Genomic DNA, 13,262 nt, shown 5'->3' on the forward strand with positions numbered 1-13,262 from the left:
CTGCGCCACCAGGGAAGCCCCAGATTCTATATATTTAAAATAAGATTATAAAAATTAAAATTAACATACATTAATTAAATAATTAACTTTAAAATAATTTAATACTTGAGGGGTGTGGCCAAGATCAGAACTCAGAAAAGAAAGAACTCAGGTTGTCTTCTCTCTAAGTCAAATGACCTCATCTCCCTCTATTTCTTCACATAAATAAGGATAATAATCTCATCCACATAGGACTGTTGTGAGGAATAAATGAAACAATGAATATAACTGTGAATGAATACCTTCCCAGCCCTTACTGTGGAAAGTAAGGGCTCTGAATCAAGAGTCTAGACTTTCAGCCTACATTTCTATGCCACCTTGGGCAAATCACCTTACCTTTATGGGAGTCACTTCCCAATATTCTAAAGCTAGGAGGTAGATCAGATCAGATTATCTTACAGTTCCTTTTAATATAGCTATAACAGCAGGTGGTTGGGTTTTCCATTGGGATTTCAATGGACTCCTCATTTCCAAATCATACCCACAGTTACTTGGCTTTCCATTAGATTTATTTTAAACTTACTACTCTGAGAAATATAAAATTTTATGATTCACTTGTGACCAATGAGCAATTCACAAAAAAACAGGGTTAGAAAAGCTAAATTCTCCCATCTATCAGAGAGATTTTTAATATCTTTCTTTGCTTTGTTGTTTTCCATCCTAGGCAAGTCATATGACCTCTCCACTGCACTGCTTAAAAAGCAGGCTCTGGACACAGAATTGTGAATTTAAATCCTGACTCTACCACTTTTTATCTGGGCAGCCTAGGGCAAATTGCTGAACCTCTCTAAGCCTTTATCTTTTGTAACAACTAAGGAGATGATGGTCCTAAAGCACTCAGCTGTGAAGCCTGATACTTTGGAAAAGCTCAGTGAATGTTAGCTATTATCAGTATTATCATGTTTAATTTTCCTTCCCTTTCATCCTTCGTTTTCCAGTTGCTACAAAGAGAGGCTTGCAGGATGAAGGGGCAATAAGAAAACTCTGGGGAGCTATGCAAGAGGCGACAAACAATACTCAATTCGTAGGCAGATTAGCAGATAGAGCAGCCACCACACGCGTCAGGAAACTTAGATTGGATCTGGGTTCTACAGTTTTCTAGCTTTGTGAGTTTCATTAAGGTATCTCACCTCTCTAAAGTTTTTGTTTCCTCCGCTCTAAACGGAGGCTAGTAACATTTACCCTATTTATTTCACAACACTGTTAGTGAAAGGTTCAAAAACAAGTATTTGATATATACACGAAAACACTTCCTAAAGCCTAAAGTACTGAACAAAGCGGTTTTTCTAATTGATGACATTTTGAAGGGACAGGAGTTGGGTTCTACTCTGGCTCTCTCACGAACCACCCGTGCTGATGTTGTTTAACTCCTCTGGGCCGCATTCACCTGCCAGGTAATTATAGCTGTAACCGCCATCTTTGACTGCGGCTTTACCACACAGCATGCACTGCTCTACGTTCTGGATCTACACACCAGGAGACCTCTCTCAGCGCCACAATTTTAAAGCAGACATTAGGTTCACTTAACAGATTAAAAAAAAAAAAGTAACAATAAGGCCAAGACAAGTTAGAAACCTGCTATCCCGCACCTGCACTGCTGAGGTTCTAAAAACACCTAACCATAAGAGAGTTATTAGCAATCAACAGCTTTGACTCTAATCACCTGCGACCCCTCACAGAGGGGCTCTAGGTACGCCCATCCACCAGGAGAACTTCATCCACCAATCCCTGGATCCGCCCCTCCCCGTTCCTGCCCAGGCCCCGCCTCGCCCCGCCCCCCCGGGCCGCTCCGGCCACCGCCCAACCACTAAAGCCGTAGACACCTCCCCCGCCCTCACGTGCGGAAACCAGCGTGTACCCAGACAGCACCGCGCTTAACCGGACGGGGAGCATGCGCCATGTGTGCGCCCGGACTTCCTGTTCGCGTCCCATCGCTTCCGGCGGGGTACGTCTGACCAATAAGGTAGGCTCGGAGGCGGGCTATAGTTCTGCCCGGCTCTTCGCCTGCCTTCACTTAAGGAACCGCGGGGGAGGATCTGCGTGAGACCTGTGCGGCCGGGCCGGGGCTCATGGCCGCTTCCAGGACGCTCGGCACTTTTCGTCTCCCGCCGTTGCCCACGATTCGAGAAATCATTAAGTTATTTAGACTGCAAGCCGTGAAGCAGCTATCCCAGAATTTTCTCTTGGACTTGAGGCTGACAGGTGGATGGCTTATCAGTGCTCCCCGGATGTCTTCCCCCCGCGTCCCTGGGGCGTGGGTCGGGGTGGGGGGTGTCGCGCGGACCCTGCGGGCGGGTGACGGGGGTCAGGCACAGGCGTGCAGTGGACTTAAGTCAGGCCCTTCTGCCGCTTTGAATTGAAAGAACTCCGGAGTCCCGCCGCCCGGGGGACCTGTGGAATGCGTTGTTTGCTCAGGGGTGTTTGCCCTGGGCTTTTGGAGGCAGGTTGTGCGGACGCCGAGCAAACACTAGGCGTAGAAGGGTTCGCGTTTCCTGAAAGGCGGTTTTGGAATTCGAGTCTCGGTGTGTTTACAATACGAAATACACTGCACGTGCTGACTAGATTGGCTTTTTATGCAGTTAAATTAGAGCAGGGATTTTATCAGTAACAACGTCGGAAGAGTGTCAGTTTCATGGGCTTCGTTATTTAAACGTTTACCTGTTGAGTCTAAAATCCTCGAGGGTGCAAATACTCATTTCGTAAATACATATTAAACCAGCCCCTATGTGCTAGAGCTGAAGATGGGATATGGGAGTGAGCAAGGCGAAGTCTGTCCCCAAGGACCTTACATTTTAGTCAGTTTACATTCCCACTCCTGAAGTCACGTTTTATGAAGTAACATTTAAAGTACAATAAAATTCACCTGTTTGAAGCGCACAGTGTGATACATTTTGACAAACGTGTATATTCGTTTAAGCTCTACCACCGTTTCTGAGTGCTGGTCGTTCTAAAAGATGAGACTTCCAAGAATACGATGTATATCAAATATGGCCACTAGTTCACGGTTGGAATACTTAACGTTTCTGAGGTTTTGATATTTCAGTCTGTTTGGCCCCTCTTCAGAAACTGAAAGGATCAGTAAATCACACCCCGAAAGTTCATTTTCTGTTAAATGAAGTACAGTCCACAAAGCATGGATAGGATGTTTTATTTTTTGGACATAGAATAGCAGTGTGGACAGATCGGTAGCAGTATAACTGGGTAAAAATAGCTTAACTTGGTTTCAGTTTTCTCATCTTTTAATTCGAGGAGAGCTCTACTATAAGAGCTTTAATAGGTTACCCACCTCTCAAATTCTTTGCTCCTGGTAGTAACCAGAACCAACCTTTTCTACTAGTCATCAGCCACATTCTAGGTATAGAGCCCCATTTTCAGGACTGAAAATACAGGTCTTTATATTTCCAAAAAAAATCCTTCATATACATTTTTTCATGTGAGTCTTTATTCACCTTTAGGAATAAATTCTGGAATCTAGGTACTATTATTCCCTCTTCTATAGGAACCAAAGTGAAGGGAAATTAAGGTACTTGTGTGAGGTGAGAAGCTCAGGTCTGAGCAGGGCAAGATGGAAACCCAAGCGTAGTGAATTGACAGTGCCTCTTTGGTAGTCATTTGTACTTGAATGTTTCTGAAAAGTTTAAGGTGGAACGACTGTCCTACCTACTGTGATAGTTCTCCATTAAAAAAAAAATGATAATATTAAATTCACTCCACGATACCTGTGCTTAATGCAGAATCTCTGTTCCCTCCAAGAGGCATTGGTCTCTAGTGGAGGAAGGATTGGCTTTAGGATTTACACCTGAGCTGGGGTCCCTTCTCTTCCATTTGCTTTCTAGTTGACCTCACCCAAATAAAATAATAAACAAGGAAACCGGGAAGTGTAGAGAAGTTAAACTGGGATAGTAGTTCTTAGTTAATGTGCTGTAAGGATTTGCTGTGAGAAAGCATGTAAAGCACCTATAACAAATAGATGGTCAGTGGGTGCAAGTTTTCTCCTGGCATTAAAGAGAAAACTATTTTTGGATGGTTGAGAGACTTTTTTTTTACTCTAAGCTTACAAGGGTGGGTTATCAATAATGGAAGCAAAAATGAGACTGTACGGTATTAGTGAACAATGCAGTGAAGTGCTGGTATGTTTTCAGTGGCCAAATTTCCACTATCCCAAGAAGCCCAGTTGCTTGGATTTTAATATCTCAGTCAATAAAACCAGTCTGTTGTTTGTTTTTCCTGAAGTGATGGTTGATTGCAGTGAATCCTCAGTACTCTGCTTTTCCATGATTTCTTAAGGTCTGCTAACTTAGAGAGATCGATTAATTAAAAAATTAATTTTCTCGTATCAACTTGCACGTTTGCAAAGCTTAAAAAACCTCCACTGCTAAGTGTCACTTTTTCCTGAAAATAACAAAGAATCCAAGTTTCTGCAAGTCTTATGAGCTAGGAACTTGCTGCCATTGCCATATTGACCACCAACTAGATACCTGCTGGTAAAAATAGAGACTGCCAGCACTTTTTGCTTCTGGATTTTTAACTAGCAGCACTGTGGATTCTGAGCGTGAAACTCGTCTTGCTTATTCAGATATTCAGTGTTCAACAACTGTAGAGAAGTGGTGTGTGCTTTTCCAGGCAGTTCTTCTTAGGAATTGATTGGTTTGGCAGAGGAACAAGTAGAAAAGACCATGTCGGCTAAATTTACGTTAAGGAAATTTGTTATGGTAATCTTGTTTTTATTAAGGGTTTGGTACAATTCACCAGTTATATGGTAGAATATTGAATGGCCACTATATGTTGGTTTAGGTTGAGCGTTAAATAATCAGATAAATATTCTATATATTATATATAAAAGATTAGTTGATTGAGTAATTGCTGATAAGAATTTGTGTAGATTATTTTTCTTTTTAAATTCCATATGTTGAAATTTGCCAAGGTAATCGACTGAAACTTTCTTTTCTCTAGATAAAATTGTAAGGAGAGCTGGCAATCTGACAAATGCTTATGTTTATGAAGTGGGCCCTGGGCCTGGGGGAATCACAAGATCCATTCTCAATGCCGGTGTGGCTGAACTTCTGGTGGTTGAAAAGGATAGTCGATTTATTCCTGGATTACAGGTGAGATACTTGGTGTCTTTTTTAGGAGGCAAAAACTCAATATAAATCTTCAAACAACGATCCTTAAACCCCAGGGTATCCAAGGATTCTATAGTTTGCTCCTCCAACTGCAGCTCTCCAGGCTTCGTTCCGTAGATGCTGATTCCATAGTCTGGAGTGGTATAGGAATCTGCATTTCTGGCCAGCATGCCCACATGAACTGTTGGCCACAGCTTGAATAAACCTGCTTTATGCATTGATACCAAATAAACTAATTGCCTTGTGTGACCTTTTTTTATCTACTAATAGCTGTGCATGTCATGGCCCATTCTTTCAAAAATAAGTAAAACTAAGTAATGCCAATACTGACTTCTGAGAACCTCATTTAAATTCAGAAAATCATTTCTACAAGCAAAAGATGAAGACATATGCCTCATTGAGAGAGACTAATTGTTAAGCTTAGGCATTTGTATAAGGATTTTTTGAGTGAAGAAATTAAGTTGTGCCATTGTACATGTAGAGTTAAGATGAGGTTTAAATGAAATGATACCTGCATCTAAAACAGTAGGTGATGTCATATGGGAAATATTTGAAGGAATTGGGTGTGTTTCAACAGGAGAAGAGAAGCCTTGAGGGAGGGGATTGACAGCTGCCTATCAAAGGTTGTGGTGGGGAGGATCAGCTTGTTTTGGTCTTCTCTAGAAGAGAACTAAAACAAATAGGTAAGAATTGAGGGAGGCACATGTGGATTTAAAATGAGGAGGGACTTATATTTTTAAAACAGTGGCAAACAGAGGAACAGATTATATCAGGGATCTTGTAAAGGGAATTCTTCATGGGAGGCACTTAATGCCCTTAAAAGGGCCTTTGTTTGATTCCTCTGCAATTCTGAAACTTTAAAAGAGCCCTTAGCCTTTAGTTCATATGAGTAGTAATTTATTAGGCGAGTCCAGCAGAATAATAAAATTATCTACATTGTTACTTTCATACAAGAGGACAGATTGGTTTAAAATTAGGACATTCTGATGCTTTTGTATGTATTAATGGATGAATGTTTAATTTCTGCTAGAACAGTTAGAAAAAATTTGTTTGAAAATCTAGGGCTTTGTGTTCATGCCTCTGAATTTTTTTTAGAAACCTAGTGATTTTTTTCTCATTATTTTGCTATTTCTAGTTTTTATGCTTTAAACAATTATGTATTTAGTTTCATCTAATTTTACCAGCCTTTATTGATAGAATTGGTTTCAGATTTATAACTTTATTTGAGGAAAGAGCAGTGTATCAGTGGGAGGTGGAAGTGATAATATTGTTATTTTTGGTGAGAGCATAAGATGATAAAAATAAACTGAATAACACTGCGTAATTCCCTGCAGGTTTATTTATCTAACCCTTTTGTGGGCATAGAGAAGAAGACTCATCTGACTTTTTTCCCCTTAAAGGGACATCTTAACCCTAAATCTCACCGTCTCTTACGTGTAATTCTTTCTCATTAGGCAGGGAGGTGAATCACATTTCTCATCGCCAGCTTAATTTATATATTCTCCTCTCTGGTCTCAACTAAAGATCTTTGAAGACAGACTAAAAGACAACTGTACTCTTCTCTTCTCACCTGCCCCCACTCCCCACCTACGCAGGTTCCCGCACTCCTAACCTCTGCCTTGTTTTATTTGTCTCATGAGATTTATTATCATCTGACACACTATATGTTCTTATTTGTTGTCAGTCTCACCCTGTGGAATGTAAGCGCCATGAGGGTAGAGATTTTTGTTTGGTTTGTTCCCTGACATGTAAGAGTGCCTGGCACATAGCAGGTGTTCAGTAATGTCTCACATGGGAGATAAAAAGGTTGTCTCTCTGTCTTTGTAGGGATCTGTCTAATTAGCTGATTAAATGTGTTATTTAATGATGAAAGTGAATAATTGTGTAGCATTGATTATCAAGAGTTCTGTACTTTTTTTTCCTAACAATGAAGGTTGATTTCAAGGTAAATTACTGTGCAAGAAATGTGTATTTGACTTCTTTTTTGTTTCTGTAGAAGAGGCAAAATTAATTTTTAGTGTCTTATATGCAGGAAAGGAATTTATGTTAAAAAGAAATGTTGGGTACTAAAATATCAAATAGACTTCTTTTTCCTGTAAAGAATGTTTCAATATGTAAAACCTCTTTAGTACCTCTTTTAGAGGTACTAAATTAATCATAAAACTCAGTGAAGGCAGAAGGAGAGTGATCTATTTTAAGGATTCCATTTTAGTGATATCTAAGCTAATAGAATTACTTTTTAAAGAAATTGTAATAATTTATAAAATGTCTGCTAGCTGAAAGTATGTCATTTGTAGCTTAATTCAATTCTTAAAACATTATCACGAGGCAGCCTAAGGGAAAGAACATAGTGATAACATAGGTTTCACTATCAGCATGTTGTAATGTAAGAAAACATGTCTAATCCGTGGAAGCATTATAGTATGAGTTTGTAGCGAAGAACAGACTGTTAGCATCAAATGGCCTGTGTTTGACTTCAGGCTCTACTGTTTACTATTTATATGACTTTGGGCAGGTAACTATCTCTCTGTGCCTTGGTTTGCTCATAGGATTGTTATGGATTAAATGAATGCCTTATCTTAGTGGGCACTCAGTACAATTTTTGATATAAGTAATCAATTAAATTATCATCCCCATGCCTTGGGCACTTTTGTAATTAAGGATTGTTCATGAGACTGCTAATCTGGAAAGAGGTGTAGGAGAACAGTAATGTTATTCCTTTGGAGCACTAGAAAATCCCCAGGGCTGTGGAAACATTGGGACTTTCTCCAACTCATCAAACTAGTATTGGACATGTGGAGTTTCTTTCTCTTATTGTGGTTGCATTTTCTTGTGATTGTGCATAAAACTTAGTTTTTATCATGTACAGTTTATCAATTTTTTTTTAATTTGATGCTTTTTACACCTTAGTTTTAAAATAATTGGCCAAAACTAAGAATTTCTCCTGCATTTTCTTCTGGATGTTTTATCTGGATGTGGAATCTAAAAAAACAACAACAACAAAACAAAAGTGAACTCGTAGATGCAGAGAACAGATTGGTGACTGCCAGAGGCTGGGGGTTGGGCTTGGGTGAACTGGGTGAAGTTAGTCAAAAGGTACAAACTTCCAGTTATAAAATAAGTCCTGGGGATGTAATGTAGAGCACGCTGACTACAGTTAATATGGTACTGTATATTTTAAAGTTGCTAAGAGAGTGAATCTTAAAAGTGCTCATCACAGGAAGAAAAATTTGTAAGTGTGTGGTGATAGTTTCACAGTGTACACATATATCTAATCATTATGTTGTGCCCCGGAAACTAACATACTGTTATATGTTAATTGTATCTCAGTTTTTTAAAAAGTTGAATGCTAATTGAGTTGAAAGTTTATTTCCTGAATAATGTACAAATTCTTAGAATCATAAGCAACATAAGATCCAGTGGTTTTCAAAGTTCACTTGACCCTAGAACAACACGGATTTGAACTGCAGTGGTCCACTTATACACAGATTTTTTTTCAGTAAATACATGCAGTACTATACGATCCGAGGTTAGTTGAATCTGAGGTTGAACAGGTACAGAGGGCTCATTATGGGACTTGAGTATCTGTGAATTTAGGTATTCTCGGCAGGTCTTAGAACCAATCCCCTGCAGATACCAAGGGATGATTGTAAATGGGAAGGAGGAAAATAAAATCCCTCTCCAATTTTCCAAGTGTTGATTAAGTAGAGACCTTAATTTAGTAGTTAGAGTGCCTCCTGGTTGGTTTGCTCCAGGTGAGCCAAATTATAAACTCTGCCAGAACTTGCTCTCCTCTTGTTCTAAACATTCCATGACAAAGCAAAAATAACAGTGAAAGGCAGAAGTCTCACTTTGATCTTCTTTTGGCACAATGAGAGGAACATGAACCTTGAATATCTACAAATCTACAGTTTGGAGTAAAATATTACAATAAATCCCTATGAATCACTAAGTAATACTAGTTCCTTACAATGAGCAGAAAAATTATGAAGGTATCTCTAAAATATTTTCAGTAAGGAAACTTGTTTAGACACTAATCTTAGCGAGATCATTCTAACTCTAAATTCTCAAAATGGAGTCAATATAATTTGCTTCCACCTTACCCCATCTAAGTGCATGAAATTTTAGCACTTAAATTTAATGCATGTTTCAGAGTCACAGTACTTTGAGAAATTAAAAAAAAAAAAATGCCAAAACCCAAACTAAGAATTTCTCCTGTCTTCTAGAAGTTTCATAGTTGTAACTTTTACATGTAGGTCTATGACACATTTTGAGTTAACTTTTGTGTATATTGTGATGTAAGCGTAAAGATTTTTTTTTTTTTTTGCACCATTTGTTGAGAATATTATCTTTTCCTCATTGAGTTGCCTTGTTACTATTGTCAAAAATCAATTAGCTTTATGTGTGTTGGTCCATATCTGGACTTCCAATTCTGTTTTATTGATCTATAGGTCTGTCTTTTCACCAGTACCAATCTGTGTTGATTACCATAGCTTTATAGTAAGACTTGAGAGCAGGTAATGTAAGTCTTCCAACCTTGTTCTTCTTTTTCGAAATTGTTTTTGCTATTCTAGATCCTTTGCATTTCCATATAGTTTTAAAATCATATTGGCAATTTCCACTTAAAAAAAAAAAAAAAGCCTCATGTGATTGCGATTGGATTAAAACTGTAGATCACTTTGGGGAGAACTGGCATCTTAATAGTATAGTCTCCTGATCCATGACCGTGATATATTGCTCCATTTATTAGGTTTTCTCTAATTTCTCATGGCCATGTTTTATAGTTCTTAGTAGACAAGTCTTGCACATCTTTTGTCAGATTTACCCTTAACTATTTCATATTCTTTGATACTATTGTACATGGTATTGGTTTTTAATTTTAACTCCAAGTTGTTTGTTGTTACTATGTAGAAATACCTTTTTTTTTTTTAGATAATGACTTTGTATCCTGCAACCTTGCTATACTCACTTATTAGTAGCTGTTTTGTAGATTCCTTAGTATTGTCTGCATATATTAATATTTCATCTGCAAATAAAGACAGTTTCACCACCTCCATTCCAATCTATTTGTCACTATTTATCTTCATCTTGCACTAAGACCTCCAGTACAGTGTTTAACAGAAGTGGTAGGACTAAACATCCTTGTCTTTCTCGGGTCTTAGGGGAACAACATTCAGACTCTTAACCATTGAGTATGATGTTAGTTGTAGGTTTCCTGGATCTCCTTTTTCAGACTGAAGAAGGTCCCTTCTGTTTCTGGTTTGCTGAGAAGTTTTTTGTTTGTTTTAAATAATGAATGGATATTGGATTTGCAAGAATACTTTTTCTGAGTTTTTGAGATAATCGTATGGTTTTCTTTTTTAATTTGTTAATATAGCGAATTATATTGATTTTTCTAATGGTAAATAAACCATCTGTAGAATCTGTAATGATGTCACCTCTCATTCCTGATGTTGGTAATTGGCATATCTCTCTTTACTGATCAGTCTGGCTACAGAGTAGTCAACTTTATTGATCTTAAACAAACAAAAACAGCTTTGGAATTGCTGATTTTTCTCTATTGTTTTATTTCATAGATTTCTGCTCTGAAATTTTTGTTCCTCTTGCTTTGGGTTTAATTTGTTCTTTCTATAGTTTAAGGTGGAAACTGAAGTCATTGATTTGAAGCCTTTCTTATTTTCTTATAGGTGTTAGTACAATAAATTTCCCTCTCAGTACACCTTTAGGAGAATCCCACAAATTTTGATATGTTGTTTTCATTTTCATTGCATTCAGAATACTTTCTAATTTCCTTTTTCTTGTTAATATTTTTTGAGATATTAAAGAAAGACTTTAGCTCCAATTTCCCTTATAGTTTCTTATTTGACTTGTGGATTATTTAGAAGTGTATCATTTAGTTTGCAAATTTGGGGGCTTTTCAGATCTCTTTCTGTTATTAATTTCTAATTCCATTGTAATCAGAGAACATACTTAGTATGAGTTGAATCATTTTTTATTAATTCAGACTTGTTTATGGCATATGGAATATGATCTGTCTTGGTAAATGTTTTTTAAAAAGAATATGCATTCTGCTGCTGTTGGATGCAGCATAAATTTCAGTTAGGTCAGTTGGCATTACTCAAGTCTTCTGTCTCCTTAGTGATTTTCTGTCCACTTGTTCAATCATTTATTGAGAGAAAGGTATTGAAATCTTGTACTCTAATTGCAGATTTGTCTGTCTCTCCTTGCAGTCCTATGAGTTTTTGTTTCACCTATTTTTAAACACCGTTTTTAGGTGCATAAACATTTAGGATTGTTATATCTTTGTTATGGATTGGCTTCTTTATCATTTTGAAATGATCTTCATGATCCCTGGTGATATTCTTTCTTCTGAAATCTACATTGTCTGATATTAATATAGCCATTCCATCTTTCTTTTGATTAGTGTTAGAAATGTATATCTTTTCCATCCTTTTTACCTATTTCTGTTTTTATATTTTAAGTGTGTTTCTCATAGGCAAGTGTGTAGTGGATCTTGCATTTTTCCCACCACTCGGGCCATCTCTGCCTTATGTATTAGTTTTCTATTGCTGCTGTAACAAATTACCACAAATTCAGTAGCTTAAAATGACAAATTTTTCTCTTACAGTTCTGGGGGTCAGAAGTCTAAAAGCAAGGTCAGCAGGGCTGTATTCTGCTGGAGGCTTCAGAGGAGAATGTTTCCTTGCCTTTTTCAGCTTCTAGAGGCCACCTGCCATCATTAGCTCGTGTGCCTCTCGCGTCTACATCTCTACTATTGCCTCTAATCCTCCTGCCTCTCATCACCTTTGTGATTACCTTGGGTCCACTTGGATAATTTAGGCTTATTTCCCCATCTCAAGATCTTTAATCACATCAGCCAAGTTCCTGTTACCATGTAACATAACATAGTCACAGGTTCCAGGGATTAGGATGTGGATCTTTGTGGGGCCAGTAGTCAGTCTACTGCAGTTTATTATCTGTAACTGTATTTTATTATTTGAGTGGTTTATTGAAGGTGTATAGTATACATCTGTCTTTAACATATTCCAGTCTATCTTCAAGTAATTACGTATACCACTTCACGTATAGCATACAGATCTTACAATAGTATACTTGCATCTCTTCCTGCCAGGCCTTTGTGCTGTTGTTGCCGTATTTCTCCATCGGTTATAAAGTTCACAATACAATGTTATTTTTTGTTTTAAAAGTCAATTCTATATTAAAGAGACTTAAATAATAAGCCAAAATTCTTATGTATTTACCCATGTGGTTACTATTTTGAGTGCTCTTCTTCCATATTTCTGTTTAGTATCATTTTCTTTCTACCTGAAAAACTTTCTTTAGCATTTCTTGTAGTGTGGATCTCCTGGTAATAAATCTTTTTTTTAGTATGTCTGAAAAAGTGTTTTATTTTGCCTTTGTGTTTAACAAACATAGTGTCAGGTTTTTGGGTTTTTTCAGTGCTCTTAAGATGTTGCTCTGCTATTACTTGTGTTGTTTCTGACAAGAAATCTGCTGTCATTCTTACCTTTGCTTCTGTCTTTTTTCTCTGGCTGCTTTTAAGATTTTTTTCTTTATCACTGGTTTTGAGCATTTTCATCATGATGTGCCTTGGTGTCATTTTCTTCATATTTCTTGCCCGTGGGGCAGTGAGAGCTTCTTGGATCTGCAGGTTTTCCTGCACTTCCTGTTATCCAGTGTCTGAATATTATTGCCTCAACTATTTTGTCCGTTTCTCGTTTAAGGCAAAAGAATGTATCTGGTCTCCTATATTTCATCTTGACCAGAGTAAGAAGCTCTAGGATTCTTCCTAACCGTTAAGTTATGTGTTTTATTTCATGGAATTTTGGAGATAGTAAGGCATTGATTATTGTTAGTATTACCTCTGGGATTTTATAATAGGTAAACAGAGTGATTATTTCTTACTTGATAGGCAAAGTAGAGAGTTCATGGCATTGAGAATCAAATAGGCTGATGTTCAGATATCATATATGTCACTTACTAGCTTTGTGACCCTGAGCTTGCCTTTGAATCTTTTTAAGCTTCAGCTTTCTCATCCGCAGCATGGGAATGATAGTCATCTTTTGTGGTTATTACAAA

At 37.7% G+C, this 13,262-nt stretch overlaps 1 protein-coding gene across 1 annotated transcript in view; it reads left to right on the top strand.

Moving 5' to 3' along the window:
* Positions 1-2,038: 2,038 nt before the first annotated feature.
* The window catches only part of TFB1M (transcription factor B1, mitochondrial), a 65,454-nt gene continuing 54,230 nt past the window's right edge, over positions 2,039-13,262 (top strand). The window contains exons 1-2 of the mRNA XM_082404655.1: positions 2,039-2,241; positions 4,993-5,144. Coding sequence (XP_082260781.1) covers positions 2,109-2,241; positions 4,993-5,144 — 285 coding nt within the window. The 5' untranslated portion in view covers positions 2,039-2,108. The remainder of the gene's footprint in view (positions 2,242-4,992; positions 5,145-13,262) is intronic.

This window comes from Balaenoptera borealis (assembly GCF_965194805.1).
Source record: "Balaenoptera borealis genome assembly, chromosome: 9".
NCBI classification, from domain to species: Eukaryota; Metazoa; Chordata; class Mammalia; order Artiodactyla; family Balaenopteridae; genus Balaenoptera; species Balaenoptera borealis.